Source organism: Pollicipes pollicipes, unplaced genomic scaffold, assembly GCF_011947565.3.
Source record: "Pollicipes pollicipes isolate AB1234 unplaced genomic scaffold, Ppol_2.1 Scaffold_7261;HRSCAF=8764_pilon_pilon_pilon, whole genome shotgun sequence".
In the NCBI taxonomy this organism is placed as follows: Eukaryota; Metazoa; Arthropoda; class Thecostraca; order Pollicipedomorpha; family Pollicipedidae; genus Pollicipes; species Pollicipes pollicipes.
The window spans coordinates 11591441-11618589 of NW_023597054.1; the positions used below are offsets into that span (position 1 = coordinate 11591441).

Consider the following 27149-nt stretch of genomic DNA (forward strand, 5'->3'; position numbering starts at 1 on the left):
TCAAGTGAGGCGTGGCACGGTGCGGGGCATTAGGGAAGTGTGCCGCGCCGAGCGTTGGTACCGACATCGCCGCTGAGCTGCCCGGGGATGTGTACTGGGGACACCCAGGGAAACATCACGGCTTCAGCCGGCGCGGCACGGACTGAGAGGACCGCGACAGGTGCCGGTCAGCTGCACTGAAGCACGACAACTGGCCGATCTCGCAAACAATCACCCTCGATCTTTTCCGGGACGAACGGGACTTCCCTAGTGACCATACTCAGCTGTGTGTCCGCGCGATCCAAAGGCCTCTGCTTCTGGTCGCAAGATCCTAGATATCAGTCATGTACAACAAAAGTCCTGAAGTCAATCTGGTTCACCCATTTTTGGCACATTTAAACGCGTAGTTCCCGTGGCCTCGTCCTTGCGTGCCCACGCGCCTTTCGTCGCCCACTTTCCTTTTTGTTAAAAAAGAAGTAGCAATCATGGTCAGTGGGTGAATCATGGTTGTAATCATAATCACAGCCAATAGCCTGGAACGTCGCATTTTATAAGGCAGGGGATTTGCAGTTCAGATATCATCAATGTCAACATCTTCGTCAATTCAGTGAACGACCGGAACGGCATTTCGCTCTTGGTAGTGACGATATTTGTTTTTCAGTTAACTGAAGGGAATGGACGCTAGCTCGCTAGACAAAGTCCCTTCACTGCTCAGGGAGCAGGTGGGACGCCTTCCCGCAGCAGATGAGACCTGCTCCCCTGTTTACCAAATTCATCGGATGCCAGGTCACTTTACAGCAAATGTCGGCGGCCGGAAGCGGAACGGGGCGACCTGACACGAGCATGGTGTGGCTGCGTTCAGCACGTTGTCTGTAAATCAGTCTAGTCTTGCGCGGTGCAGTGGTGCAAACCATTTTTTTAAAAACTCCCTGGACTGGTCCAAACACGTGGTGAGACATCCGGCCACTGCTGACACGGCACGCCATCCGCCGCGAGAGCGTGACCGCCATCGTCGCTCACGGCACGCGGAGCCTCTGTCGGCCAGCCGTTGCCGGTCCCTCAGCGTCCACGTGCCGGCCCTAGCCAGAGTGGGCCCTGCAGAGCGACCCGACCCGACCCGGCCGGACCGGACCGGCCGCGCTCCGCATGACCCGCTCGGCAGTACCGTTGGCGGAGGCGGCGGCTCGGCTGACCCAGCGACGGCGGCGCAGCGTGGCCCGTGTCGGCCGTGACCGGCGTGCTCCGGGAGAGGGCGCCAGCGACCCGACCGGGCGCTGACCTCCTCTCGCGGCGGCGGCCGGCAGTCGGACGGGCGGACGGCACGCGGTCGCAGCCAGCGCCGCGGCGAGCCCGACGCAGGCAGTGCTGCCTGGCGACCTGGTGTCGCCGGTGCGCAGCCCGACGGTGACCCGACCCGACCTGGCTGCGTTGGTACGGCAGGAGGAGCGCGGTCCAGCAGCGCTTCGAGATCAGGCTGTGGTCTGTCCGCTGCGACCGGTTCGAACCGCGACCTCATCTCCCGGAGTACTGAGCTATGATAGCGTCAGAGGCGACCTGACACTGCCACTGTGACCTTGCCCTGTGCCGAACTAGCAGGCCACAGCCGTCGGATGCTGGCTGAACGTTCGAACTTGGCTTGCCTTCGCGCCCAGCCGTGCCCAGCGGCCGTCGGACAGCGGAAGCTGGAACTGAACCATCGACCACGGTGTCATCGAATCGGAGCAGGTCTTCGACAGCCCAGGTCAGTGTGATCCTGGGTGGGCCTCTTGCAGGAAAGACCATGAACCTCCCCCCCCCCCCCCCACACGTGCCAGGGGCGCGGTGCGCATGAACACTGGTGACATGCTGTTGGCGAGATCTGGCGGCGATATCCCACACGCCACCGGTGTGAGCTGCACTGCGCACCGCTCGCCCATCAAGGTGTGGTGACTGTTGTGGTGGCAGCTGAAGTGGCGATCGGGAAGTTATTATCTTGACGTCGGCGAAACACGGGATACGTTTTGACGCAGTTTAATGTCTGGCACGTGTAAAACCAGCACCTGCAATAGATTATCCCGATCGCTACATTTGTAATTGCATGAGCAACGGAATAAGGAGCAAGCAATGTTATATGTGATGGTGTGCCAAGTTTGGCGTTGATACATCGTTTGAACCGAAATGTTACTACCATCTACGGCTAAAAATGGGAAAACCATCGATCCAGTCGCTTACAACCAACTCATGCACTGCTAATCAATCATGAGGTGCATGGATCAATGTCACCGGCCAACATAGACTGCTTACGCCACAGTTCGTGATGTATTCATAACAACTTTGATAGTTGGTTTGAGGTGGGATTTATTCCCGATCTGGTCAACCGTAATCAGTGTATTATTATAATATCCTATCTTTACGCAGTGGGCAACCGAGAGGCCACAGAAACCCTAAGCACGTGGGATTGTGATGTTTTTTTGGCCCGATTAGTGTCCGCATCACAAGAAACCAAACGCTGGGCCTCACAAGACCGAAGAAGAAAAGCACCCCGAGATCCAGGCGAATGGACACCACTCAAACCGGAGATAGGGACACCCTAAACCCAGGTAGAAGAAGAACAGCACCCCGAGATCCAGGCGAATGGACAACACTCAAACCGGAGATAGGGACACCCTATACCCAGGTAGAAGGACTAACCCCACGTAGCGTGGCACGCCCTTACCCTAGACAAAGCTATGCTCCAACTCGCAAGCTTCGAAGGCGAGACGCCAAACCCAGGCAGAGGAGACTAGTCAGGGTCCATGATGAGCACGCGCCTAGCTTTGGTACCTGCAGGAACGCCTCAGTATCTTAGTAGAGGATCACCCCAAGCCGAAGTAAGGAAGTTGGCTACCGTCTACTGATTGGGTCCTCTAACCAATCGGTAGACGTCACCCACACGCGCAAGCACAGGTGGTCCCCAAGACGAAATAGAGTGTAAACTAAACTAAAATACCTGTAAACTGAAGTGGGCCGCTGCTCATAAACGTACACCAGGGAAGGACCGAATCATTATCCTGGATGGCAGTTGGTCCCAAAAAGGGATATATTGTTTCGTAGCTGCCGTGGCCCAAGCTGTCTCGGTATAGAACACATTGTCTGGTATTCGAGGTCGGCTTTGGAATAGATATGACAGGCCATTTTCGGTCGATGGCTGGCGCACCTCGAGTCGCAGTTTTGCGATTCATCAGTGAGATGTAGCCAGTGCTTGTGCCTTCTCCTGGCAGTTTGCTGGACGTCTTCTTCTGTTTCTGTTGCTGAGATCCAATGTCATTCCTTAAAAATGTCCCAAACGAGGAGGTCTATGGTTTATACACTGGAACACATGACCGTTTGCACACCTGCTCAAACCTGCTGCCTCTCCCCGGTTGTCTGCGTTCTCCTCCGTTAGTATCTGTTAGTTTCGCGTTCCTGCGTCCCCGGGTCATCTAGATCTAAATACGATTCCGACTCGTGTTCTAAGTTTTGTTAGCAATTCTACGCTTGACGTTTTTCAAGTGGATCGTATGGTAAAGATGAGTTGGCGGCATTGCAATTTTGCAACAAAAACAAGTCATTAATCTCTTACACATCAAAACCCAGCAATGTATCGAGCGCAAGTTCTGAACAGGTGGATCTATTGTTGCTCAAAACCATATGATCCTTCAGATGCCGGTTGCAAAGTCATTAGTTTTCGGGGTGTGTGACGGCTGGGTCGGGCCACCAAAGCTGAAAATTTCCCTTTTGTTGAAGACGGACTAACCCGGCCTGCAGTCTCGGTGGTAAAAGTCCTTTTTGCTTAACTGGATTGGGTCGGTTCGGATGGGGCTTTCCGCTTGTGAAAACATGGAAAGCGGACAAATTAGCTTCAAAAATATGGGACTGGATTGGACTGGGTGTAGAAGACTCAATGCATTAAACGCCCCTCTGCTTCATCTCGAGGCATCTCTTTTATGCTTAATAGCAAAGAACAAGAGGCATCTTGGCACCAGCCACGGCTGCCCTGCCCTCAAATTTGTCCAAATCCACGTTTTCACAGCGACCATCGTATATCTACGCCTAACACCTAGATCGCATTATCTAGTCTTCTGTCTGTATGTACAATTGCGCGTTCGTTGAAAATGTGGTGTTAATTCACAGCTTTTCAAATAGTTAGTCGACGTTAAAGCTCAGCATGTATTCACATCTTTGCCCTGTCTAAAGAAATTTCTTCCTTCACCATATTAAGAAGTTTAAGAAAGTGTTTTTGCTGTAAAGAATCCCCATAGCAAACAGCAAGTTTTGACGCGCAAAGCTCGCTCTCTTGGCGTTCTATGCGAACCCCTCACCTACACACACACACACACACACACACACACACACACACACACACACACACACACACACACACACACACACACACACACACACACACACACACACACACACACACACACACACACACACACACACACACACACACACACACACACACACACACACACACACACACACACACACACACACACACACACACACACACACACACACACACACACACACACACACACACACACACACACACACACACACACACACACACACACACACACACACACACACACACACACACACACACACACACACACACACACACACACACACACACACACACACACACACACACACACACACACACACACGCAATCAACGAAATCGTGAGCTTCGGGAGACGATTTCAAAATCCATAACACCACTTCGAAGATTCAGGCACTTCCTGATGAAAGTCATTGACACTCGAGTGCATACCATAACAGCGCAATCTTCGTAAATTGTGTGTGTGTTTGTTTTCGTTAAGCTCTAAAACCGATTCGGAAGCAAAGGTTCCAGGTTTTGACCTCACCGGTGTCAGCCATTTCAGGTTGAATCAGGATCAATTGACCAATCCGCGATTCTACAGCCACATCCAGATCAACCAGCCGAGAGTTCTAGCACCATGTACATGAGTGGATATGAATGCAGAATGCATATCTGATCGGCTGCAAACATGCTCACCAAAACACGCCGAATTTTGATGCGTGTCTTGGTCTTGCTTTACAGCGGGATGTGGATAGTCGTTTATCCAGTTGGTCCACTTCCTACGAAAGGCGTATAAATTGAGATGATATCATCTGTGCTCCTCTACCCGTGGCCATTATGCCCATTACCACCAATGGAGGGCCAACTAACCGCATGACGTGACCGACTTCAGACGAATTGCTGCCTATCTAACCCATTGAGGGAGTCAGTTGGCAGAGTGGTCACAGACAACTATGTCGCAATGCCCTTATTACGTTTAAAGCGAGTGTATGCCAAACCATCAAGCCGTCGCGCTGGATGACTTGGACACATTTCGATCCATTACACTGCAGAGCGAACGCAAAGAAACAAACCATTTTTGCCGTTTCCAGAGTTCCATAATTGTGTTCTATATTACCTCAGTTATAATTCACACAACCCTCACACAGTCTGTGGGCTGGATCTCTAGACTTGGCGGTCCTTCCATTTACACAGAAACTACTTGCGAATGATTCAGTTCACCGATAAAACGTGCAGCCTGCGGGAGGCTAGCGTTTCTGCACCGACACCAATGACAGCCATGACTGAAAGACCGCCAGCGAACCTGCGCCCTGTTTGCATTGGATCGGGGACATCAGGGGCGAGGCAATGCCGCGCGGCCGCTGACCTGGAACTCTCGAGCTGGCCGCCAGCCGAGCGGTCGTGCCCGCCCCTGCATGACTGGTGACGCCGATGTTTCCTCCCTCGCCGGGCCCCTGCCCAAATTCGGGACAGCCCACGTCACGGCGCGGCCACCGGTGACCGGTTTCAGCCGCGTCCTCGCCCACCGGCTGCAGCCGGAGACGTGACGTCTGCAGCAGCGCGGTCAACAGAGGCGACTGCCTGGCAGGGGTGCCGGCAGTCGCCTGCGCTGCTCAGCGCCCGGCCGGACATACGGCACCGAACCGGCCGGCGTGGGAGTCTGACCCGGACGGCCGGCCGCCGCCGCGCCTGTCCCGTCCACATTCCACGGGCCGCGCGCGGCGCCAGCGGCCGGAAGCTGGCGGGTCGGGCGGCGTTCTTTCTCCCGTCTGACCCCGGAGGATTAGCCGGCCAATCAGTGATCGTGTCCGCGCGCCGGCGCACGCCACCGCCGCTCTCAGGCAGGCCGGCTAATGAGGGTGGGGCGGGCTGGTCGGCAGCCGGCGGCCTCCGCTGGGCCGGCTGGAACCGTCCGACGAGCCCCGGCACCGGGTCCGGGCGAGCGGCCGCCCTAACGATATCGGCCGGCCGATCGCGCCGCCACCCGTGGCTGGGCGGGCACGGCTCGCTCTGCCTTCAGTAGCTGGTAAAATAAAGCTAGTAAGGACTGGAGCAGCGTGCTGCCAGAGCGCAGAGCGCTGCCAGATCCGAACGGCTCGGATTTGAGCGCTCACGCGATCTCGCGTCATTTGAACGCTCGCGTACTCCCTCGTGTCTCAAACAGCAATCGCTCCACTGTCGTGCCACAACGCGCATATAACTCAAATAGGTTGCATTTACAGAGCAAAGTGTGTATAGCCACTAGGGACGAGGCAAGCGGAGAGGACGGCAGAGGGAGTGACACACTCGCCCGCCTCCAGTAAAGATGTGCATTCGCTTCATTGTGTCGTCTTTGCGCGGAAAGGAGCAGAGCAAAATTGCGTCCTTTCTTATCTCCTCACAGGATTTACCAACATTAATCCCCATGGATCTCACCGACACTGATGATGACTCACGTTGTGACATATATTTTTCCAAACTCCGTTTTCAGTTCCAGTTAATACCCATTGGTATGCTGCTCATGTGTATTTCAAACACTTCTTAATTTATATCCCTTTCAGATGGCAGCCGTAGGAAAACTGAAGGTAACGGAAAGCCGCCACATGAAAGCAACGAACGTTTTGGATCTCATCATGGATACAAACAGCGCCGCGAAGGAGAACTGTGGCCTAGTTCCGGAAAACGCCAACTTTAGAAAAGCCACCTCCGACCCGCGCCCGAGCGCGAACAATCCAAACCGGGACGCCTGTGATCTCGTTAGAGAGACAGGTGGTCTCGCAACCATCTCCTGCGATCTCGCTCCGGAGACAAAGAACTGTGCGACGGCCTCTTCCCATCTCGCCATCGAGATGGAGGCCCTCCAGGCCGCGCTGAAGCAGAAGGATCTGCTCATATCCAGGTGGGACAATCGCGTCGTGCATCAGTGACCGTACGGTATTCGGCGCTCGTTCGGCGCTGTTGACCGTTGGGCCGGCCCGGCCAGCGCCTGCTGACCCGCTGAACCGGAGAGGCGCGGCCCCGCCGGCTGGTTTGACGGCGCCCGGCGGCGGCGCGGCGAGCTCGGCCCGACGGCTGCCGCTGAGAGGCGGCGGACTGGCGCCGATCGGTGACAGCTGGCCGTCTGTCGAGACGGAACAGCCGGCTGGCCGGTAGCACTCGGTCGATCAGCGACAGTCTACCGTTAGCTAACAGTCGTCACTATCAGTAGCAGCGCCCGTAGCTCGGTGCACGACAAAACAAGGCAAGGGTAATCCAAAATGTATTAATGGTCACTACGACGGTGTTATTGTTCGGGTTTTGTGGGGCGATGTGTCAATGGGCAGCGAACGAGAGCACACACATGTCCCAGGTAACTGATAAACTAGTAAGCTTGTTATCGAGTCATCACATAACCTGAGTAAAACAGCATGCCATCAATACGAATGGCATTCACCGATAGTAAAGAATGGCGATGGTGTTACATATCATCCAATCTTCCGTGGCCTTAGCCTTACGCTCAAGGCCCGGTGACAGGCTTGACATTAGGCCGCCACGTTATGGCCCATTGTGGCGGCGGCGGCGGCAGGTGCGGCGGGTGCCCCGCGCCCTATCAGGCCGCGTAATGACCGCGATAACTGCCCGCACTGCAGACGAGCGTCGCACAGCGGCCGCAGCGGCAGCCGTCGCCCCGCTCCCAGGGACGGGTCACCGGCCCGCCGACCCCGCGCGTCACGACGTCACGTGATCACGGTCCCGTCACGAGCACGGCCGGCGGGGTCACATGGCCAGGCCTGAAACTTCCGGGACGAGGAGCGCGCGCCGGAATCGTCGTGGAGAGAAAGCGCCGCTTTCCGGACTTGGGTTTGCATTGACCTGTGGAATTGGCGGGGGTCATGCAATGCTCGCGCCGCGCTTGGATGGTCTTGGTGAAGTCAACTACCAAGCTGGTAGTTGGCGGCGAGCCGACGAACGGCTGTCGGCCTGGCGCCCTCTCCCGTCACAGCCGAATACCCAGCATACTTCCTGCCTCCGATAACTGGCACGGCTCTGTACTGTTCCGTTAGCTAAGTGCATGTAAAAGTTGGGTTGCTCAGTCGCACCATGATTTTCACTGACCAAGCGAAACGCTTCCGATGGACCGTTAAAACGTGACACAGTTATACGTACTTTACTTCCTTGGTTTGCATGAATCATGCATCAAATATGGAAGTAGAACGGCTTATAAGGCAATATAAAACAAACGCGATTAAGTTTTTGTCGCACGACAGGAGTTAGCCTTCAACCGATGTCGTCAAGACGGCATGCGTGATCGACGCACTGACAGCGTGCGGTAGCGGGATGGGAGAGGAAAACAGGAAATATAACGAAGGCGCTATCGCCGCGACATTGTGCGTTCCAGTGTTACATGTTTCGGTGCTTTCGGATTACACCTGGCCTTTACGATGCCAGTGTTTCGAGAGGTGCTTTGGGCATCACCCAAACGTCCGTCGCCGCACATGGTAAACGACCCATCCGTGTGGTGCTGCCAACATGGAAAGAAAGCGGAGAAGCTTTCACGAGGATTTATGGTCCAGTTCCGCCCTTAGAGTCCGGGAAACCCTTTTCCTGGCCCAGTGGTCCTAATACGACTGATACGACTGACGATTTGCAATGCAACAGGTCACGAACAGAGAGCCAGCTGGGGGTCAGCGTCATTCTGGTGAGCAGTACCGGTGCTCTTGTCATAGGCTACGTCATCAGCACACATCAATCTTGTCGACACCTTTGTCAATTGGAATGTACAACACACACAGCGACGAATTAAGAAGCTATCGAAGTAACGGGGGAAAATGTAGGCCACGTCATTTGGTCAGCACCAGGGCGAGTGGACAGGTTCGAACAGAATGAGGACTGCCTAGGCGAGCTAACACAGTGGGCCCGGCTGGGAGCCACATGATTCATGATGAGGCCCCCAGTCATCATCTCGTGCTCTATCGGAGTTTGGCAATATGTAACCTGGTGCCTGCCGCTTGCAGAGTCAATTGTCGGCATCCAGGGATTATAGTCAGTGGTTGGTGTGACTCGTTGCCTGCAGATCACAGAGTCAACTCAGAGTCAACAGCTCACAGTGGTTCACAGAGTCAGTTGTTGGTATACTCCGGTGTGTGTGTGTGTGGGGGGGGGGGGGGGGGCTTACACAGCCAGCTGTTGGGCTCGCCCGGTGCTTCCAGTCCATCTGGCCGACCGTTGTGGACCTGACCCGGTGTTGGCAGCTTGCAGAGCCAGCTGCTGGCGGTGTGCCAGTCTCGCTCCAGCCGGGAGGCGGAGCGCGCGGCTAGAGAGCGAGAGCGCGCTCTGCTGCTGGAGCGATCGGTGCACCTGCAGCAGCAGATCGACAGGAGGCGGGCCCACGTCAAGAACGCCCGCATCACGCTGGAGCAGATCGACACGACCGAGTGAGTGGCCGCGGAGGTCCAGCAGCAGTCCAGCAGCGCTGTCCCACGCTTAAAACGGGATACATGACATCACGAGCACTTACAGCACGCGCCTCGTGCCAACTCGCCGACACTTTACGTGATATCTGGCTGAGTATTTGTTACTCCGTTACACCGCAGAAAAGGAACGCATGAATCACCAGTGTATTACGACGATTCGCGAAGCACAAAAAGCTTAGCTGATTTCGTTATAGATCCCATTACCACGGCCATTCGAGTCGCCTTGTTCCACCCCGATTGCAGTGAGGGAAACCACAGCGCAGCTGGCAGCAAGTATCGAACCGTCACTATCGGAGCTCAGTGGGACCACTCGGACACGTCACCCACGCGGCGTTCAAATTAACTCGCGTCAGGCAAGCTTTCGGAATACGATTCATAATTGATGACGTCACCGGTCGTCGTGCACGCCAAGTTTGGTTAAGCATGATAAAACAAACCACCAAATATGCCAAATACTGTCTTTGGCAACCAAACGTGCGTTGGACGCTCATAAATTACTACATGACACTGCGTCAACGGGCAAAAACACCGGCTGCGGCTGTCTTTCACTGCGCCCATTGCATTTCTGCACCAGCATTTACTGCAACCGACGAACTACTGTTCAGTTTTTCTTGCAATTCCCAAGGCTCCTGCAACTTTCAGACGGAACATTGACGACTGTATCCGCCGGGCGGAGCTGGAGTACCACCTGGAGACCGAGGAGCTCAACATTCTGAACCTGCAGGGGGAGCACATGCGGCTCAAGTCGCGACTGGAGGGGGCCGAAGACAGCGCCGCTTCAGCGCGCCCCATTTCGCTCTCCAGGTGTGTCGTCAGCCCGGTTACGTAGCGGCGCCCCGCAGTGCGCCTTTCTCTCCAATATAAGCGCCGCTTTATTCTGAGGATGGATGAACTCTATCCATTTCTTTAGACGTCGCACGGTTGTTTGATTTGAGTGAGGAATATGATTGTCCTGGCACCAGCACTAACACGTAACTTCGCGTGCTTGCACCATGCCGAGCTTGACGGCCGAATGGTATCGTTTCTTCATAACGCACTCGTTCAGTAACACAAGCCGACTGCTCGGGCTTTCTAGAAACGTTCCGGTGTATTTTATTTTGCTTGACAGTATAGCGAGGTCATCGGCGATCTCCGAATCGCACTCACACGAGCGGAACGCCACAACAGAGCCCGTGGGCGCGGCTGTCGCGCTCATGACGCCGCTGCGCTGTCCGCCAGCTGCCTGCCGAGCCACGGCGAGGTGTCGCTGCACCCGCTGGCGGTGCCGTACGACCCCGGCGCGCCCTGCTTCACGCTGACCCAGCTCGGGCCGGAGACGGGCGTGCAGGTGGAGTGGGCACACGACCACTGCGGCCTGAGGAGCGGCGACAGGTGGGTCAGCTCAAACTGACGGGCGCGCACCGGCGGGCCGCGAGCGGACAGGGATGTGGGCGGGTCGTGTTCAACGCAGGCCGGGGTCGAGTAGTGCGAACCGGTGGGACATGAGCGGGCGAGCTCCGGCTGCAGGGCTGACTAAGAAGTGGCATCGAGTGTTTTATGAGTCGGCACAGTCTTACACACTGCATACCATGAATGAGCAGGGACTGGGGGAAGCACGAGCAGACGTCTGTTACAATGTAACCCGTTCGGGGGCATGACCGCTGTTGCTGCCGGACGGCATCTACTGGCCATGTATACAGCCTTGGAATGAATACATCAGGCACCGCATCGAATCGTAGCAAGTGGAGCGTACCAACCATGCCGTGTTGGTGCAAAGTGAATGCATGTTACACACTGGTGTTGCTATCGAATCGGCGTCGTGGTGTACGACACCTCCAGAACGTGACTGCCATGGCTTGACCACATATTTTCAATGGGATATCGGAATTGAATGACGCTGGCCCGAGATAACCTTAGCGTTATCTGCTCTTCTATATTCGCACGCCCTTTCTCTCACTCTCTCTCCTTACCTCTCTCTCTCTACCTCTCTCGATCTTCCCTCTTTCTCACCGTCCTTTTGTCTGTCTTGCCCTCTCCTCTCTCATGTTTCATTTTTCTTTCTCTGCCTTTCTGACGCACACTCTCTCTCTCTCTCTCCCTCCCTCTCTCTCCCTCCCTTTCTCTCTCCCCTCTTTCTTTTCTCCTCTCCCGCCGTACTGTGTGCCCAGTGTTTACCCTGTCTGCACAGACCATCGCAGGCCAACCGGAACGTCCGTTAACGAACACCGGACTGTCGCACGTCACAAGCTGACGGCATTGTGAGCCGCTCAACAGTCAACAACCCCATCCCACCTCCCCATCCGGCACCATCGTTCTTTCGGTAGATACACAGGCAACGGGCACTAGACAACAGTCAGTCGTCGTTTCCGGCCCTTACTCACTCCGTGTCCAATCACTGAGGCTTTTTATCGGATGCCCCATAAACACCGCCCTGCCCAGCTCCGGAGGGCCGACGCCTGGCGCTGTGCCGCGTGATGCCCGCCTTCCGTGACGAGCCCCCCCCCCCCCCCCTTCCCCGTCGCAGGCTGCTGGAGGTGAACGGTCAGCAAGTGCTGGGCGGCAGCCGACCGGCACTGCTGCAGCTGCTGGCCGAGGCCGGCAGCCCAGTGCAGCTGCTGGCCGTGCGCTGCCGGCCGCCCAGCCTGGCTGGCCGGCGCGGCGCAGCCGCCGCCTTACGACAGGAGCTAGCGCTGCTGGCTGGCCGGCTCGAGCAGAAGACGCGGGAGAACAAGACGCTGCACAGCCAACAAGAGCGCGACCGGCGCCAGGCCGAGGCGTACGCGCGCGAGAACGAGCAGCAGGCGCGCCGCGTTCAGCAGCTGGAGCAGCGAGTGAGGGCGGACAGCGCGATATGTGAAACTTGCAGCGGTGCACAAAAAAAAATTCTGCGTTAGAAATCGGTGCTGACGCCCAGTATTTCTGGCCTGATAAACAGAGCGACACCTGATGTGCAGAAAGCTTAATGATATAAAAGCCAGCACTCAAGTCATAAAGGCAAAAAGGCCTCAGTGCTATGTTATATAATGACTTTCGCCTTTGGACGGCAGAGCATGATGTGGATGCTAGGCAAACTATGTCATAAGTAACTCATGTATAGATACGGGAGGCTATCGAGTAATGTCTACCCCATAGGTTTGTGAGATCTGGTTTGTTATCTGTAAATGACTGATGATATTTTTTGGAACGAGTTAAGCCTGTCAAGTGATGGTCATTAATGTTATCGACTGTGTGTGCCTGATATGCATCAGCCGTTTAAGAGAGCTGCGTCTGTTTGTTTAAGATAGTCAGCTCGTCGTCAAACCGTGACGTGTTTTTTAGGTGCAACAAATGCAAGGAGTTCTCGACAAGATCCGAGGAGTGACCGACGAGAGCCTGAGCTGCGCCCAGGAGTCCACACTGGTCACCGTGAAAGCGGCCGAAGAAGACACCCCTGCGCCCTGCCGGACCCACGAGGGAGCCCTCCACGCGCGCGCCGAGGTTCGCGAGGACTCGCCAGTGTTCGTGCGGGGCCCGCACAAGGCCACCATACCGGTGAACGGCCGCGGTGCGGCACGGAGCGGCGCCGGTGCGGCCCGCTCCGGCGGCGCGGCGCGCGCGGCCAGCCCGGTAGCCTCGGAGTGGCTCGCCCGGCCGAGGCCGCGCTCGTTGCTGCAGCGGCTGCAGCTGTTTGGCGAGAGGCTGGGCGGAGCGGCCACGCTGCAGAAGCCGCGGCCACCGCGCAAGCCGGCCCGGCTCAGCCTGCAGCGCGCCACCAGCCTACAGCATCTGGAGCCGGCGCCGGCGGCGGCGGCAGCGACGGCGACGGCGGCGGCGCGCCGGCCGCCCCGGCCCGCCGTCCAGACCTGGCCATCGATGGACGGCAACCTAGAAGGGGTACGCCAGAGGACGCGCGGCGTCCGGCTGCGCCACCAGATCACCAGCTTGCCGCGGCCCGGTCGGCTGGCCGAGCCGCACGTCAATCCGGTGTTCCTCTGACTTGGGACGTGTGACCTGCGACCTGGACCCTGGACCAAGCATAGGTGACCTGGGACGTGTGACCTGCGACCTGGACCCTGGACCAAGCATAGGTGACCTGGGACGTGTGACCTGCGACCGGGACCCTGGACCAAGCATAGGTGACCTGGGACGTGTGACCTGCGACCGGGACCCTGGACCGGGGACATGCGACCTGGGACGTGAGACTCACGTGAGGATTTTTAGCTAGAACACATGATCTGATTCGAGCTGGCCACGAGCCGGTCCTGGAACTGGCACCTCAGATTAGGAGGACCTGTCCAGTATGGCCTGGGTGAGTCTGTCCGTCTGACAGCGATCCAAAAGGCAGGTGCAGACCGGGTCCCTCATTCCGTTATGTGGGATCTATGGCACATGACCGCAAAATAGCGGGTGAAGTCCGGAACATTTGACCCGCGACCCAGGACTAATGCCCCGATGATATAGTTTGTGACATGCGACTGTGACCTGCGACGTAAAACTAAATTGGTGTGACCTGCTACATATGACATTAAACCTGAAATTGAAATGTGTCATACTGATCTGAAACATGCAAGCTGGAAAAGGCAAAGTCAACTTTCCTAAGAGTTCTCTTGGCATACAGTATGCTACGCGTAAGTGATAATGGCCTATCGTCTGGGTCGCTTGCGCTGGGACCTACGAGCTATAAACTGTGATCACCGTCGCCGAACTATGGATCTCACGCCGCGCTGGGGCGCTGCCGTGAGACGTAAAACTTCGTGTGACGTAGTGTAAAATGCGGCGTGGTGGTCGCTGACGTAGCATAAACGTTGGCAGTTTGGGCGTATGTTCGCACATGACTTTGTGCGGTTCTTGTACTCGGAAAATGATAGGCTCGCGCACTTACACTGTGTATGGGATTATTCATGCTGAAGAACACACGGCAAAGTATCTCCATATATTTGTGAGAGTATCGTGTATCTGCCACTCCTGACGTCATCTCAGCAAGCATGGTGGTCCAATGTTTACTTGGCACTGGAGCACGTGCTACTCAAAAGAGGCGTGCTCATCGTACCTGAAACTGCTGTCTAACCCCGACCTAACGTGCAAATGGAGAATCACGTGTGTTGCCAATATGACCTTCAAATTATTATTGCTGATGCTGGAAATAAAGTGCCTAGCCCTCACAAAACAAAGAATACGGATGTTTCATGTTAGAACTGGAATGCTCTAAGTACAGAAAGAGCCATGATGCAGCGATAGTGATACCACATTTAGTGCTAATGCTCCATTTACTCGAGCCTACCGGAGGCATAGTTACACCCCCTAATTATTTCATTAAACGCTGATTATGTTTGTAACTGTACTTGTTGCCTAAGCAGTAACATAAAGAGTATCGTATTGTTTGTGTGACTATGTAGCATGCATGCTTCATGCGTGGGACAAAATATATGTGTTTCCTCCGAGAGCTTTTTTCTCTGTGCATTTCATGATCGTAAGGAGGCCGCAGTATCTATCGCGTCGGATCGATGTTACCATAGCGCGGAACCAATGATACCAAAGCGACATCACGAGCATGTGTTCATTGCTCTGGAAACAGCACAATTGTTTGAGCGGGCCGTGCACGATAGTCGTAGGTAGGCCTCCGTGAGCCCTCCTGACACAAGGAGCCCGACTGGCGGACCGTGCGCGACAGTCACAGGTAGCCCTCCGTGAGCCCTCCTGACACAAGGAGCCCGACTGGCGGACCGTGCACGACAGTCACAGGTAGGGCTCCGTGAGCCCTCCTGACACAAGAAGCCCGACTGGCGGACCGTGCACGACAGTCACAGGTAGGCCTCCGTGAGCCCTCCTGACGCAAGGAGCCCGACTGGCGAACCGTGCACGACAGTCACAGGTAGCCCTCCGTGAGCCTTCCTGACACAAGGAGCCCAACTGCTGCGTATTCGGACATGTCCGTAAATGGTGCCGATGGTGCCATTCGACAGGCAACCGGTCTTTCCATGACGAAGCCTCGCTTGCAAGACGCATTAATGCCACTCACAAAATGCATTCACTGCACCGCACTGAACCACTGTACAACGCATTGGCCGGGCATAGAGGCAGCCCGGATTTCCATGGGCGTAGAAACAGGGAGGGGAGAAAGGGGGCAATGAGCCCCACTCTTCAAGGGGGAAGGGGACAGCACTATCAACTACTCCCTTACAGGTTCAGATCCAATTTGCGTCTATCTAATTCTTGCACTATCTTGAAAGCGATTTCGATTTACCTGGTTCGCCAGCCATCACACTCAGAGCGCGGTGGACAAACACTGCTTCATGTGGTAAGTGGCAGCATGCACATGTACAGCGAAAGGAGACCTTTGGGGGCAAGATCTGAGCTATTCTGACACCAAATGCTCCGTTTTGTCTTTTTATATGGCCTTGATTCTCCTGCCTGCCTGCTCACAGTTCACCGCGGCATTGATTCATAAAGTGCAATACGGATATGTCATAGGCGTTTGGTGTAGCCCAGCGCGACAGGGAATAAGTAGGCGTTCTTATAATGCCAGTGTTTCATGTAAAACTCACAGGTACTACGTGAGATGTCGCGTGTGCAGGCGTTTCCCGTAGCTAACATTGCCACACTATTTTACCGATCGATGTGTACATTTTTGGGGCAGTTTATGAAAGGTTAGAACATTAGGCGTTTCAAAAAAGGTCTGACTGCACCGGGCATGGATTATGCAATGGAGGCATCTATGTTGTTTGATTATACCGTCAGTATTGCTATTTTACTTTTGCCTTAAATAATTAAAAACTTTACCAGCCCAGTATACGTGAGCCATGTGGCACACTGCCGTTTCAAAAGCACGATTTATTTAGATTACGTCTTCAGGGGGGTTGTGTACGTTCAAGTACGTGCGGCGGCTAGTGCGGTACCACTGCGGCTAACAACGCGATCAAGAATCCATGAGTTCCTGAGACCATTCTGAACGACGGGAGGTATTTCCAAACGGTTTTGGTTTCAGGGAGAGGGGTTTACCAAGTGCGCACATCGGACAGGTACAAAACAGTGCATCACCATGAACGATAAGTGCCATAAAGCGCGTGGAATGCCTAGTCTACATGTTATGATTCAATCACAATGCGGCGCCCTATGACAAAAAGTAGACTGCGGCAAAGTGAGTTTATTGGTCCCACACTAGCAGTTTCGAAGAAGAAGGTTGCTATGTCAGTCATGGACTTTACGTTAAAAAAAGGAAAATGACCGATATAAAGTGCGCAACTCTGCAAACATGAGCGAAAGTCACCGAGCCCGGTCTAATCAAGCGAGTGAATGTAATAAGAGAAGAAATCGCACCCAGTGATTTGGCGTTCACGTCCGGCGGTGGCACTGCCAAGAGGGACTTGCTGACGACATTAAAACTAAATGGCCAGATTATGAAGGTACTGGTCGATACTGGAGGATCAGCGGACGTCATAGCCAGAAAGGACTTCGTAAAACTGGCCAGCATCAAAGCGGTAAAGACGAACCGACGACTGCTGCCGTATGGATCGAGTATTCCGCTGAAGCTGGACAGTCAATCCTTTGTAACAGCTGCAGCCAACGATCGAGAAGTCCAGGGCTCATAGCAACTCACGGGTAAATCTCGCTCCTCAGTGGAATAACGGCAGAGCTACTTGGTCTGGTGCCCAATGGAGGTTGCGTCAATTAAGTGACTGAAAAGGGACCCGCTAAGTTGTCGCTGGAACACGTCCTGAACGAGCACAAGGAACTTTTTGATAACAAACTGGGACGACTGGCGGACATCAAGGCCGGCCTCAGGTTGAAAGAAATGGCAGAGCCAGTGCTCAGGGGAGCGAGACCCGCGCCATATGAGCTGCAAGACGAAGTCGGCAGAGAACTGAAAAAGTGGGAGGACTCAGGGCTCGCTGAAAGGACCGCACCGACTGGGGCACACCTGGGCACACCCCTGGTGATAGTGCCGAAGCCCGGCTGAGGGGTGAGACTGTGTGGTGACTGTAAATTCACGGTTAACTCTCAGCTGAAAGTTCCGCAGCATCCCACGCCATGCTAGGAAAACATTTTGACAAATTGACCGGCATGAAGAAAGTTTGCTAACTGGATCTCAGCACCGCGTATCTACTGATGAGGCTGGACGGGAACAGTCAGCAGCTGACTGTATTGAACACCCCGAAAGGACTTCTAAAAATAAAACACTTATCATATGGTATCTCAGCGTCGCCTGGCATATTCCAGGGCACGATGGAGAATGTGCTGGAAGGCCTCCCTGGTGCGACCTGCTTCTTAGATGACATCTTGGTGGCAGGCTCAACGGATGCCGAAACTCTTGAGTGGCTGAATGAAACCCTAAAGATATTAAATAAATGGAAGTTCGTCTTGAAGAAGTGTGAGCTCATGATGACGCCAGTTCAGTATCTGGAAGTAGAGCGGAGCGGTGAAGGCGTCAAACCAGTGAAGAAAAAAGTGGACCACGTGTTAAATGTACCAAAATCTCAGAACACCAGCGAGCTGAGAAACTTCCTGGGAACAGTAACCTTCTAGGCCAGCTTTATGGCCCACATGTCCAAAGTGGTAGCTTCGCTACATCGATTGCTGAAAAAGGGGCAAAAATGGCAGCGGACGGCAGTCGAAGAAAGTCGCTTCCAGGCTCTTGCTGAAAACATACAAAATGTGCTGAGGGACTGCCCCGGGTGCCAGGCCGGACAGAAAGAGAGACCGGCAGTGTTTTTACACCCCTGGCAACACACACAAATCCCACGGGAGCGCGTCCACCTCGATTTTGCGGAACCTTTCAGAGACTGCCACTATCTAGTAATGGTGGACAGCCCTTCCAAATGGCCAGAACCTGTCACAATGAAGAACATCACCCCAGAAGCGACAATCAGTGGACTGTCAAAGAGATCGTAAGATGGCGTCCAAATGATTCGAAGAATTCAAGATCAAGCTCGGCATCAAGCACATTCGGATTGTACCATATCGTTCTCAGTCCAACGGACTCGCTGAAAGAAGGCCTTCGTAAGCCTTCCGTTTTGTTTTTGTTTTTGTTTTGTTGCCATTATGTGCCTGCTCTTAACGCATTGAAAGCTCTGTATTCTGGCTAAAGCTCTGCACTCTAGGTACAGCTCCGTACTCCGGGTATTATTAGGCTACCAAAGGTCCTACAAGGTTTCAATGCCAGAGAGTTGTCGCAAAATCCCCTAAAAAAAAAACAGTCTATGGAGCGCAGCTTGAGCGACGTGCTTCTTGTGTCCCACCTTTTAACACCGTTTCATTTTCCCCGTCATGCAGACGACTCTGGCTGTTAAGCGTCACAATATATCCGGTCGGGCGATTAAGAGAAAACAACCAAAATGGCCAGCTGCGAGCGTTGCTAGTTGGATTGAGAATCCAAGCTTGAAAACCGCTTGAGCGTGAGCATTTACTTCTTTCCGCCACTGCCAACGTGAGAAAATGAACGTTACTGGCCAATACATTTGTACGCTGAAGTGCTTTGTTAAGTCCAAGGTCAAAAAGTTGCAGCCCCTACTGTTATCAAAACATAAATATCTTAAACATCCTGAAGCCTATCTAAGTGTGTCGTCATTGTCGCCACATCAGTCTTTAAGCGAGGCCATCCAGCCCGGCGAGAGTCCTTGACGGACCCCTGTTTGGCCACTAGCCAGCTCGCATTAAACAAGCTGTGATATCAACGCGTCGGCAGGTTGATCGCATCGGAGTTGCGTACAGTCGATCGTTTGCGAGTGTCCCCTCCCCCGGCTCACTGACAAACAAATCGGCCCCTATGACAAACGGGAACGCTCATAACGCTCATAATGGCCACAGTTCGTGATGTCTGCAAGTTTTATAAACGACACTACTTCTACTGCAAAAACTTACACGCGACACTACTGCTAAACGACAAAACTTATGCTTCAAAACGTATACTCGTCATTACTTTTACAGCAAACATGCAATCATTGCTTATACATGACTTTACTTCTACTGCGAAGACTTATCACGCGACATTAGTGCCCCGCGACAGCACTCATACTTAAAAATTTATAACCGTCATTTCCTCTTCTGTAAAAAACTTATAGTCAGCGTTTATACACGACGTTATTTCCACTGCAAAGACATAAACACGACATTAGTGCTTAAGCAAAGGCTTGTGGTCAATGCTTTGCAGCATAAGCCAATGGTTGGTATATGTTTTCGTAACATATATTTTGCTGTGTGGCACTCATGTCGAAGGCAAGTTTTTGTAGTAGAAGTAATGTTGCACAAGTAAGTAGAGACTGTTAAGTTTTCGCAGTGCATGCAATGATGCGCACCTATTTTTGAAGTACAGATTTTGTCGTGCGGTACCTACTTCGCGATTATATGTAAACACTGTAGGTAATAACGAGCAAAAGTTCTTGTCGTCGTGCATAGGTTGTTGCAGTGGAAGTAATGTCGCGTATAGGCAAACTCTATGAGAGAGAGAGAAGAAGTAAAGTCGCATATAACTGATGTCGTAGTATTCCTGTCGGTAGGAGTTCTTGCCGTAGCAATAATCTCGTGACACATGGTGGAAAGCAAACCCCAACTAGTGATGCTGTCTGGTTGGGCCGGCCGAATAACGACCGAGCAGGCTTCAAACCCATCAGCTCCAAACTTCAAGCTCAGCCTGCACGCATGGAGACGTCACGCACAGCCTACGCAAGCAGGTCAGGCATCTGTGATCGGTGTGCCTGACTGATGGAGCTGGTGCACTATCCCAAATCATTGCAACCAGCTCAGATGCAAATTGTACCGGACACTGCGCAAACAAAACACCACGCTGCGACCGTTTCCGCTGTGAATAACCACGTCACCATAGTAGCTTCCTAACCCGCACCTGTCCTCCACCCGGGGTGCTCCGCGGCTGGCGGGCGTCACTGACACAACTGTCCCCCGCCCGGGGTGCTCCGCGGCCGACGGGCGTCACTGGCGCAGCTGTCCTCCGCCCGGAGTGCTCCGCGGCTGGCGGGCGTCACTGGCGCAGCTGTCCTCCGCCCCGGGTGCTCCGCGGCCGGCGGGCGTCACTGGCGCAGCTGTCCCCCGCCCGGGGTGCTCCGCGGCTGGCGGGCGTCACTGGCGCAGCTGTCCTCCGCCCGAGGTGCTCCGCGGATGGCGGGCGTCACTGGCAGTCAGTGCTGCAACGTGCCGGTCATGCCGCATCCGTTTAACGCTGTCTGTAATTCCGAGACAAAGCGGCGTCGTGTGGGGAGTTGATGAATCTCCGCAGCCACCTTCCACAAAGGTAAGATGCCTAAGGATGTCAGGAATCGGCGATGATGAAGAATGAAGAGATAGCGGGTGCGGAATAGCATGTTGCTGTCGATGTTCATCGCCATCACCCTCAGAAACGCGGCCATCGGTGACGTTGTAAGCCTAACTTTTTAGCGACTTTACGCCATGGGTACACACGTCACAACTCACTACCGCACAGCAGGAGTCCCACTTAACTTCACTTATTAATTTCCCGAGCTAGCAAACAAGTTATCCGTTCAGTATATACGTGCGTGTAAAGTACGCGCGTTTGTACACTTGCAGTTACACGTGCGTTTCACTGCTGCTCCCCTGGTAATCAGCTGAAGCATACGAACCCGCGTTATCAAGGTGAAGATGGCATGAACGCAGACCAGCCCGGCGGCAGCTCCGGTGACCTCCTTCGGCAGTTGGGTTCAGCACGCGCGGACCGGCAGCGCACGGCGGCGGCATGAGGCGAGAGTCCGCGGCGCGGCCGGACCTCGGGCATGCCCAGAGGGCCGGACCGACACCACCTGACCCGGGACAGGTGCGGCGGGCGGGGCAACCGAGGCCAGGAGTGCCGTCTGACTGCACCCAGTCACGGTCCAACAGCTCACGCGTGAGGGTGAGCGACATCTGTATTGGTCTTCATGACTTATTGTGTGGTGGTGTGTTTGTGTGATGGTGCGTCTGTGTGATGGCGTATGTTGTGTGATGATGTTTGTCGTGTGATGATATGTGTGTGGTGATATTTTTGTGGTGATATTTAAGCAATGATGTTTGTGCGATTATGTTTGTGTCGTGTTTGTGTGATGGTGTTTGTGTGGTGGTGTTTTTGCGTTGGATGGTGTATGGTGATGATGGCGATGATAGTGTTTAATGGTGTTTGAAGGTGTTTTGCGCGTTTGTGCCTATGATGCTGATGTTTTGCAAGCTTCTGCTCCACAGCTGAGTTTCCTATGCTGTTCGCTGAAACTGAGTCTGATTCAACGCTGCTATCTAAATATGCGTAATGCACATGTTGCGCATCTGCACTGTTCCTTGGATACGATCGGGTTCCCGTTCAGCCCGCTAAGTTCCTTGGATACGATCGGGTTCCCGTTCAGCCCGCTAAGTTCCTTGGATACGATCGGGTTCCCGTTCAGCCCGCTAAGTTCCTTGGATACGATCGGGTTCCCGTTCAGCCCGCTAAGTTCCTTGGATACGATCGGGTTCCCGTTCAGCCCGCTAAGTTCCTTGGATACGATCGGGTTCCCGTTCAGCCCGCTAAGTTCCTTGGATACGATCGGGTTCCCGTTCAGCCCGCTAAGTTCCTTGGATACGATCGGGTTCCCGTTCAGCCCGCTAAGTCTGTGCGTTTCACATGCCGTTTCCTTGTTTCAAATGAGTGCGGCCTAGGACGCATATCTCATACCGGGAATAAGCTCTCTGTGCTGTTTCTGAGTAAGACGTACATCTGCGTACATCGGCGCGTCCGAGTCGTGCATCTGCGTACATTGGTGCATTTGAGTCGTGCATTTGCGATGCTTCGATACATCTCAATGAACTAATTTTCTTTATTTTTTTAAAATTTGCTCTCGCGCCTCTCTCCGCGCATCTAATACGTACACCCCTGTGCTGTGCCCAGGGTACGCATGCGCTTGCCTGCTGCCCCCCTGGTAACAACGATGAGCATGTCTCCGTGCTGCTCATCAGACCTTGCACGCTTGCCATGCTTACTGCTTTACACATCAGGGACGGTGCTATGGGTTCGGCGTGTCTTTAGATCACTGTATTGGTTATGCCGACAGGCACAACTCACCTTTAGGTTTTCTCTTGGAGTTTTTCGGGATTGGAGCTAAGTTGCAGAAATTACGTTCCCAGAACAGCAGCCGTAAGGCTGGGAAGATTTAATATTTTAAACCACAGCCAGGTGCACTTCAATATGGGATAACAGCTGACAATATCATCGCGAAATAGTATTATGGCGAGCATTAGCCTGATAAATCGTCGCAGTTCTGCGCCATCCATTCTTAACAAATCGTAAACCAATAGCCGGCCCAATTCCGCACCACGTGTAATCTTGAGCTAAATCCCCAAGCGCTAGTGCAGAGGGGGGCGCCTGTTTGTCAGATAGCAGCCTTGAACGACTGATTGACCAACCGCGATCTGGCCTCTGTTTTCCGTGCATGCATTGACCTTCCGCTGTCGACCCATCAGATTTCCGGTCGGCCGGTGCGACAAAACGGACAAGCTCCGAAACGAAAAGACAATAGTCCAGCCATGTTGACGCAAATAATTTTTGCCGTCGTTCTGATCGATGTCGCGAGCTCCTCGAACCAAGGTGTGATCGCTCAGAGTGTCTGCCTTCCCGGATTTGCTTTTATTATTATTTGCCTACATTCTAACACAGCAACACACGCAACTGACCTGCACCTTGCGTCATTTTGATCGTGCATTTCGCTGTGGATAGAGGTGTCATCATTTCGTATCGCCACAATTTCGCAGCGCTGCTTATTTGCACCCCCGTACGCCGGTGCAGCTACCTAGCTGACGGACGGACGGGGGGGGGGGGGGGGGAACAAGTCACACGCTACACCTGCCTATCTTGTTCTAGACCAAGCTCCAAAGCCTCATTTCAGCTGCCTTGTGTGTAGATTTCCATGAAGTCTGCAGGAACGACAGAGCCATGCATCCGCGGGGCGCTGCCTTCAGTGTGGTGTTTTGCAGGCAGTTACACAGAGGCGTGCGGTAACCAGCCGTGTCCGTGGCCGCTGAAGTGCCAGCAGCACGGCGACGTGTACGTCTGTGCGCGCGTGCCACCGCCCACCTGCGCTGCCACCAGCTGCCCGTCCGGATTCGAGTGTGTTCTACAGCAGGCGCTATGCGACTCCCTGCCCTGTAACCCGCGACCCTACTGCGTCAGGTCGAGTGAGTAAATCCGCTCACAGTGCACGCTAGCACACAAACGTTTGGCCTAATGTGATAAGTTTGGGTGTCACGATGCTCCAAACGTAAGGCAAATTTATCGTCTCGTATGTCTCGCGCTGACTGTCACAGAGGACGAGTGGCTTTTGACCGCTAACGGGGGCTAGGTGTGAACTGCACGACTTTCCGCGCACTGATTATGTTAACTTGTTTCCGAATTGAGCGTCACCGCTCTCGACCCGTTTGACATATTTTGTTTTCTGGTTGCGTAAGGCAGTACTTTGCTCAAGAGCAGTTGATGGGACGAATAAATACCCACTTGCTTTGTTGCTCGATGAGAACAGCGTCGTTGTGCCTGTTTATCATCCAAAATCTAAAAATCCAAGAAATCGTCCAATACTCCTAGACAAGAGAGAATCACAATACCCAAGCTCACAAAATCAAAATCACGACATCCAAAGTTCAACATCAAGCGTTCATGACGTCCGAAGGCCGTAGAACAGTGCTAATGGAAAGCAATCAACTGAACGTTGTAATTGCTGGATGTCACGACTATTGGATGTCATGATCTTAGACGTTCAACCTTTGGTGCTATGAACTCTGCCAATGGGCACGTATTTGGACGCATTTGGAATGATATGGGCACTGGATGCTACGCTCATGGGCGTTTTGGCGGTTCTACTCGGCGCCCCGCAGTGCCTGCATGTAATGTCTTTCTTAGATCTCTGTACGGGGTACTTGGAAATGGTCCCGGCTGACGCTGTATGGTTCGGTAAGACACACCAGCGACCCTGGCCGCCGCCATTTGCTGGGCATTGGCAGCCTGTCGCTGTGACCTCTCTGCGTCGTCATCAGCGACCCTGGTCGCCGCCATTTGTTTGTCATTGGCAGAGACGTCGGCTTCGTTAAGTCTCTGTGCCGTGCGAGCCTACGCCGCTCGCCTTCGGTGGTCGGTTGCTGTGAGGAAGCTGTACACATGGATACCTGCCTCGTCATCTAAACGCCGTTGCGTATTTCGTGTATACGCTTCCCCGTTTACGTTTCAAACCTTTGCCATTACGGCATCGTGAGACCTCGCTACATTGTTGCATGTGCATACATGTAATCTGTTCAGAAACGTGATAAATAATGAGCTGCGACATCGCAAGGCCCTCGCTCATTCACACGGCTCGACGGGCCGAGTCATGTCCATGACCAAACCTGTACGCCATGCCCTCGTGATCTGTAGTCCACGCAAGGTGTCACCTTGGCTATTCTGTCCCATCATTTAGTCGCCAATGGCAGCGTCGCCAATCGTCGCTCTAAGCAACGCTTCCGTTGTATTTTCATTTGCCTTTTTGCAATTACTATTTTCAATAGATTTCATTGGCACTGAGTGATATGCCAGTGGAATCGATCGCAAAGAGCTATTGTGAAAATGCAACTGGACCACTGCTTTAATCATTTCTCACGGCTGCATCTACAATCCATACCGTTTTAGTAGTAAATCGTGTCTATAGATTTACTGTTGGCTTCAAACCCTTGTTTCTATAGCCTTGCAGCAGAATGTACAGTTAAAATGCGTGAGCTACTTTCTTTGTGCATCTAGCACAGATAGTGAGCATGCCGAAATAGAAGCATTTAGTTCATTTCAGTCGCGATCTGTAGTGACATGTTTTTCAATCCTCAGATGTTGCTCTGCTCGTCTCCCATCCACTGCCCATCCACGTTGGGCTTTATGGTTATGAAACCCGTAAGCTCTCCCCTCCCTCTTTCACACACTCTATGGCCGTCACTGACGTCGGAGCGGCGTACATTGTGCTTTTAGAACGTCACAAGGGTTGTACCCGCAGCGAGTGCAGATGCCGCCGCCATCGGTGGCGAAATCCGCTCTCTACGATTGCAGAATCTATAAAAGAACTGCATACAACTTCCAGGGTGGCCACGAGACGTTCTCGAAGTACACTTGCTGGACTCCAGGATATCGCTCTCAAGGTGCTAGGAGGCCTAGAAGTGGATTTTGTCAACATTATCATAGACGCTATTGTTTTTGAGAAGTGCGAAAACCCATGGACTCAAGACTTCTCAGGAATCTGGATTAATTTCTGGGGCAAATTCCGGGGGAACGTCTTTCGGTTCGTTATTTGGCAACGAAAGGCATACGTATAGTCTGGTACCCAAAGTCTCCTTCAAAGGACGTGAGTCAATTTATTCGGTCCGGTTGGTTAAGTGTTACTCCAGTTTATTCGGTCCGGCTGGTTAAGTGCTACTCCAGTTTATTCGGTCCGGTTGGTTAAGTGCTACTCAAGTTTATTCGGTCCGGTTGGTTAAGTGTCGCTCCAGTTTATTCGGTCCGGTTGGTTAGGTGTTGCTTTAATTTTTTAGTTTAGTTTAGCGCTTTAGTGGTTTAGTTTAGCGCTTCGAGTGGTCCGTTCTGAAAACACTGAATTAGATGTACCTCAGGATAGCTAGGGCTACCTCGGTTTGCTGCCACGGCTACTCCGGGACTCAAACTTGTGCTCCGGCCTCTCAGATCCCTGCGGAATCTGCATCGCCCCGGACGAGTTCTGCGAGCTGCTGCCGGTTCCGTTCTGCCGCCGTGTTGTCGAGCCGACCTGCGCAAACAAGATCTGCCCGCACGGACAGAAGTGCAGGGAGGAGGCCGTCGCCTGCTTCAGGCCTCCTTGCCCCGTGGACCTGGTCTGCGATTAGAGGCGCCTCCGGGGCTTTAATGCACCATCACCGGAGTCTGGACATCGCGTGGTTGATGTTCGCGGGGACTGGGAGCTGCCCGCGATCAGACATCTGCGTATCGTCTTTTAGCGGCCCGTCAGAGAAGAGATCTGCGGCCTGTGAAAGTGCGCTGTGCATTGTGTGGTGCGTGGTGTGTTGAGCTTGTGCTGCAGTCCTCCGGTTTTAAAGCTCGGATTTTAAAAATGTTGTTTTATGGGCGCGGCAACTGTAGTGAGAGCCTGACCATTAAATATAATGAGTTTCGAAAAAGTCGTATTTATGTTCTGCTGCATCTGAGACCGCTGTCGGGCTTGATTTTTAGGGTTCAGCAAGGTGTTACTTAGGGCCCCAACTTTCGAAAATTATTTGAAACGCTGAGCAGAGGGAAACTGGTCAAACTTATTTCCACTTTTTTGTCTTAGTACTGGGAGGGCTAAGGTGACCCAACAATAGAAAACTGCGCCCCTGGTGTTTATTTCAAGTTGATACCAATGAATGAAAACAAGGTACATTCACCATTTTTTAAAAAAAAACCTCAAACTTTCAGTTGTTTGATACAACCCTGCTACAATGAGATCTTACAAACATCTGCCACACTTT

The 27149-nt window shown here is 53.4% G+C and overlaps 2 protein-coding genes across 3 annotated transcripts; both read left to right on the plus strand.

The window, feature by feature from the left end:
• The first annotated feature begins 1314 nt into the window (after positions 1-1314).
• On the plus strand, positions 1315-12407 carry LOC119113018 (uncharacterized). Its single transcript, XM_037237333.1, has 7 exons — positions 1315-1720; positions 6849-7186; positions 9519-9701; positions 10383-10544; positions 10959-11111; positions 12244-12253; positions 12384-12407. The coding sequence occupies exons 2-7, from the start codon at positions 6849-6851 to the stop codon at positions 12405-12407; spliced, it is 870 nt and encodes a 289-aa protein (XP_037093228.1). The 5' UTR covers positions 1315-1720.
• Positions 12408-21475: 9068 nt separating this feature from the next.
• Positions 21476-26803, plus strand: LOC119112719 (uncharacterized). Of its 2 annotated transcripts, none has more exons than XM_037236997.1 (4): positions 21476-21555; positions 23130-23253; positions 23640-23840; positions 26350-26803. In XM_037236997.1, the coding sequence occupies exons 2-4, from the start codon at positions 23193-23195 to the stop codon at positions 26526-26528; spliced, it is 441 nt and encodes a 146-aa protein (XP_037092892.1). In that variant the 5' UTR covers positions 21476-21555; positions 23130-23192; the 3' UTR covers positions 26529-26803. The 2 variants fall into 2 exon arrangements, with proteins under 2 accessions (XP_037092892.1, XP_037092891.1); XM_037236996.1 differs by having other exon boundaries at positions 21544-21549.
• The last annotated feature ends 346 nt before the right edge of the window (positions 26804-27149 follow it).

Excerpts from the sequence above, each read along its gene's own strand:
- LOC119113018 (XM_037237333.1), top strand. The coding sequence starts at position 6,849 with ATGGCAGCCGTAGGAAAACTGAAGGTAACGGAAAGCCGCCACATGAAA. Across the intron at positions 7,187-9,518 it reads AAGGATCTGCTCATATCCAG|CTTGCAGAGCCAGCTGCTGG; the intron begins GTGGGACAATCG and ends CGGTGTTGGCAG. Across the intron at positions 10,545-10,958 it reads CGCCCCATTTCGCTCTCCAG|CTGCCTGCCGAGCCACGGCG; the intron begins GTGTGTCGTCAG and ends GCTGTCCGCCAG.
- LOC119112719 (XM_037236997.1), top strand. The coding sequence starts at position 23,193 with ATGTTGACGCAAATAATTTTTGCCGTCGTTCTGATCGATGTCGCGAGC. Across the intron at positions 23,254-23,639 it reads CGCGAGCTCCTCGAACCAAG|GCAGTTACACAGAGGCGTGC; the intron begins GTGTGATCGCTC and ends GGTGTTTTGCAG. Across the intron at positions 23,841-26,349 it reads ACCCTACTGCGTCAGGTCGA|ATCCCTGCGGAATCTGCATC; the intron begins GTGAGTAAATCC and ends CCGGCCTCTCAG.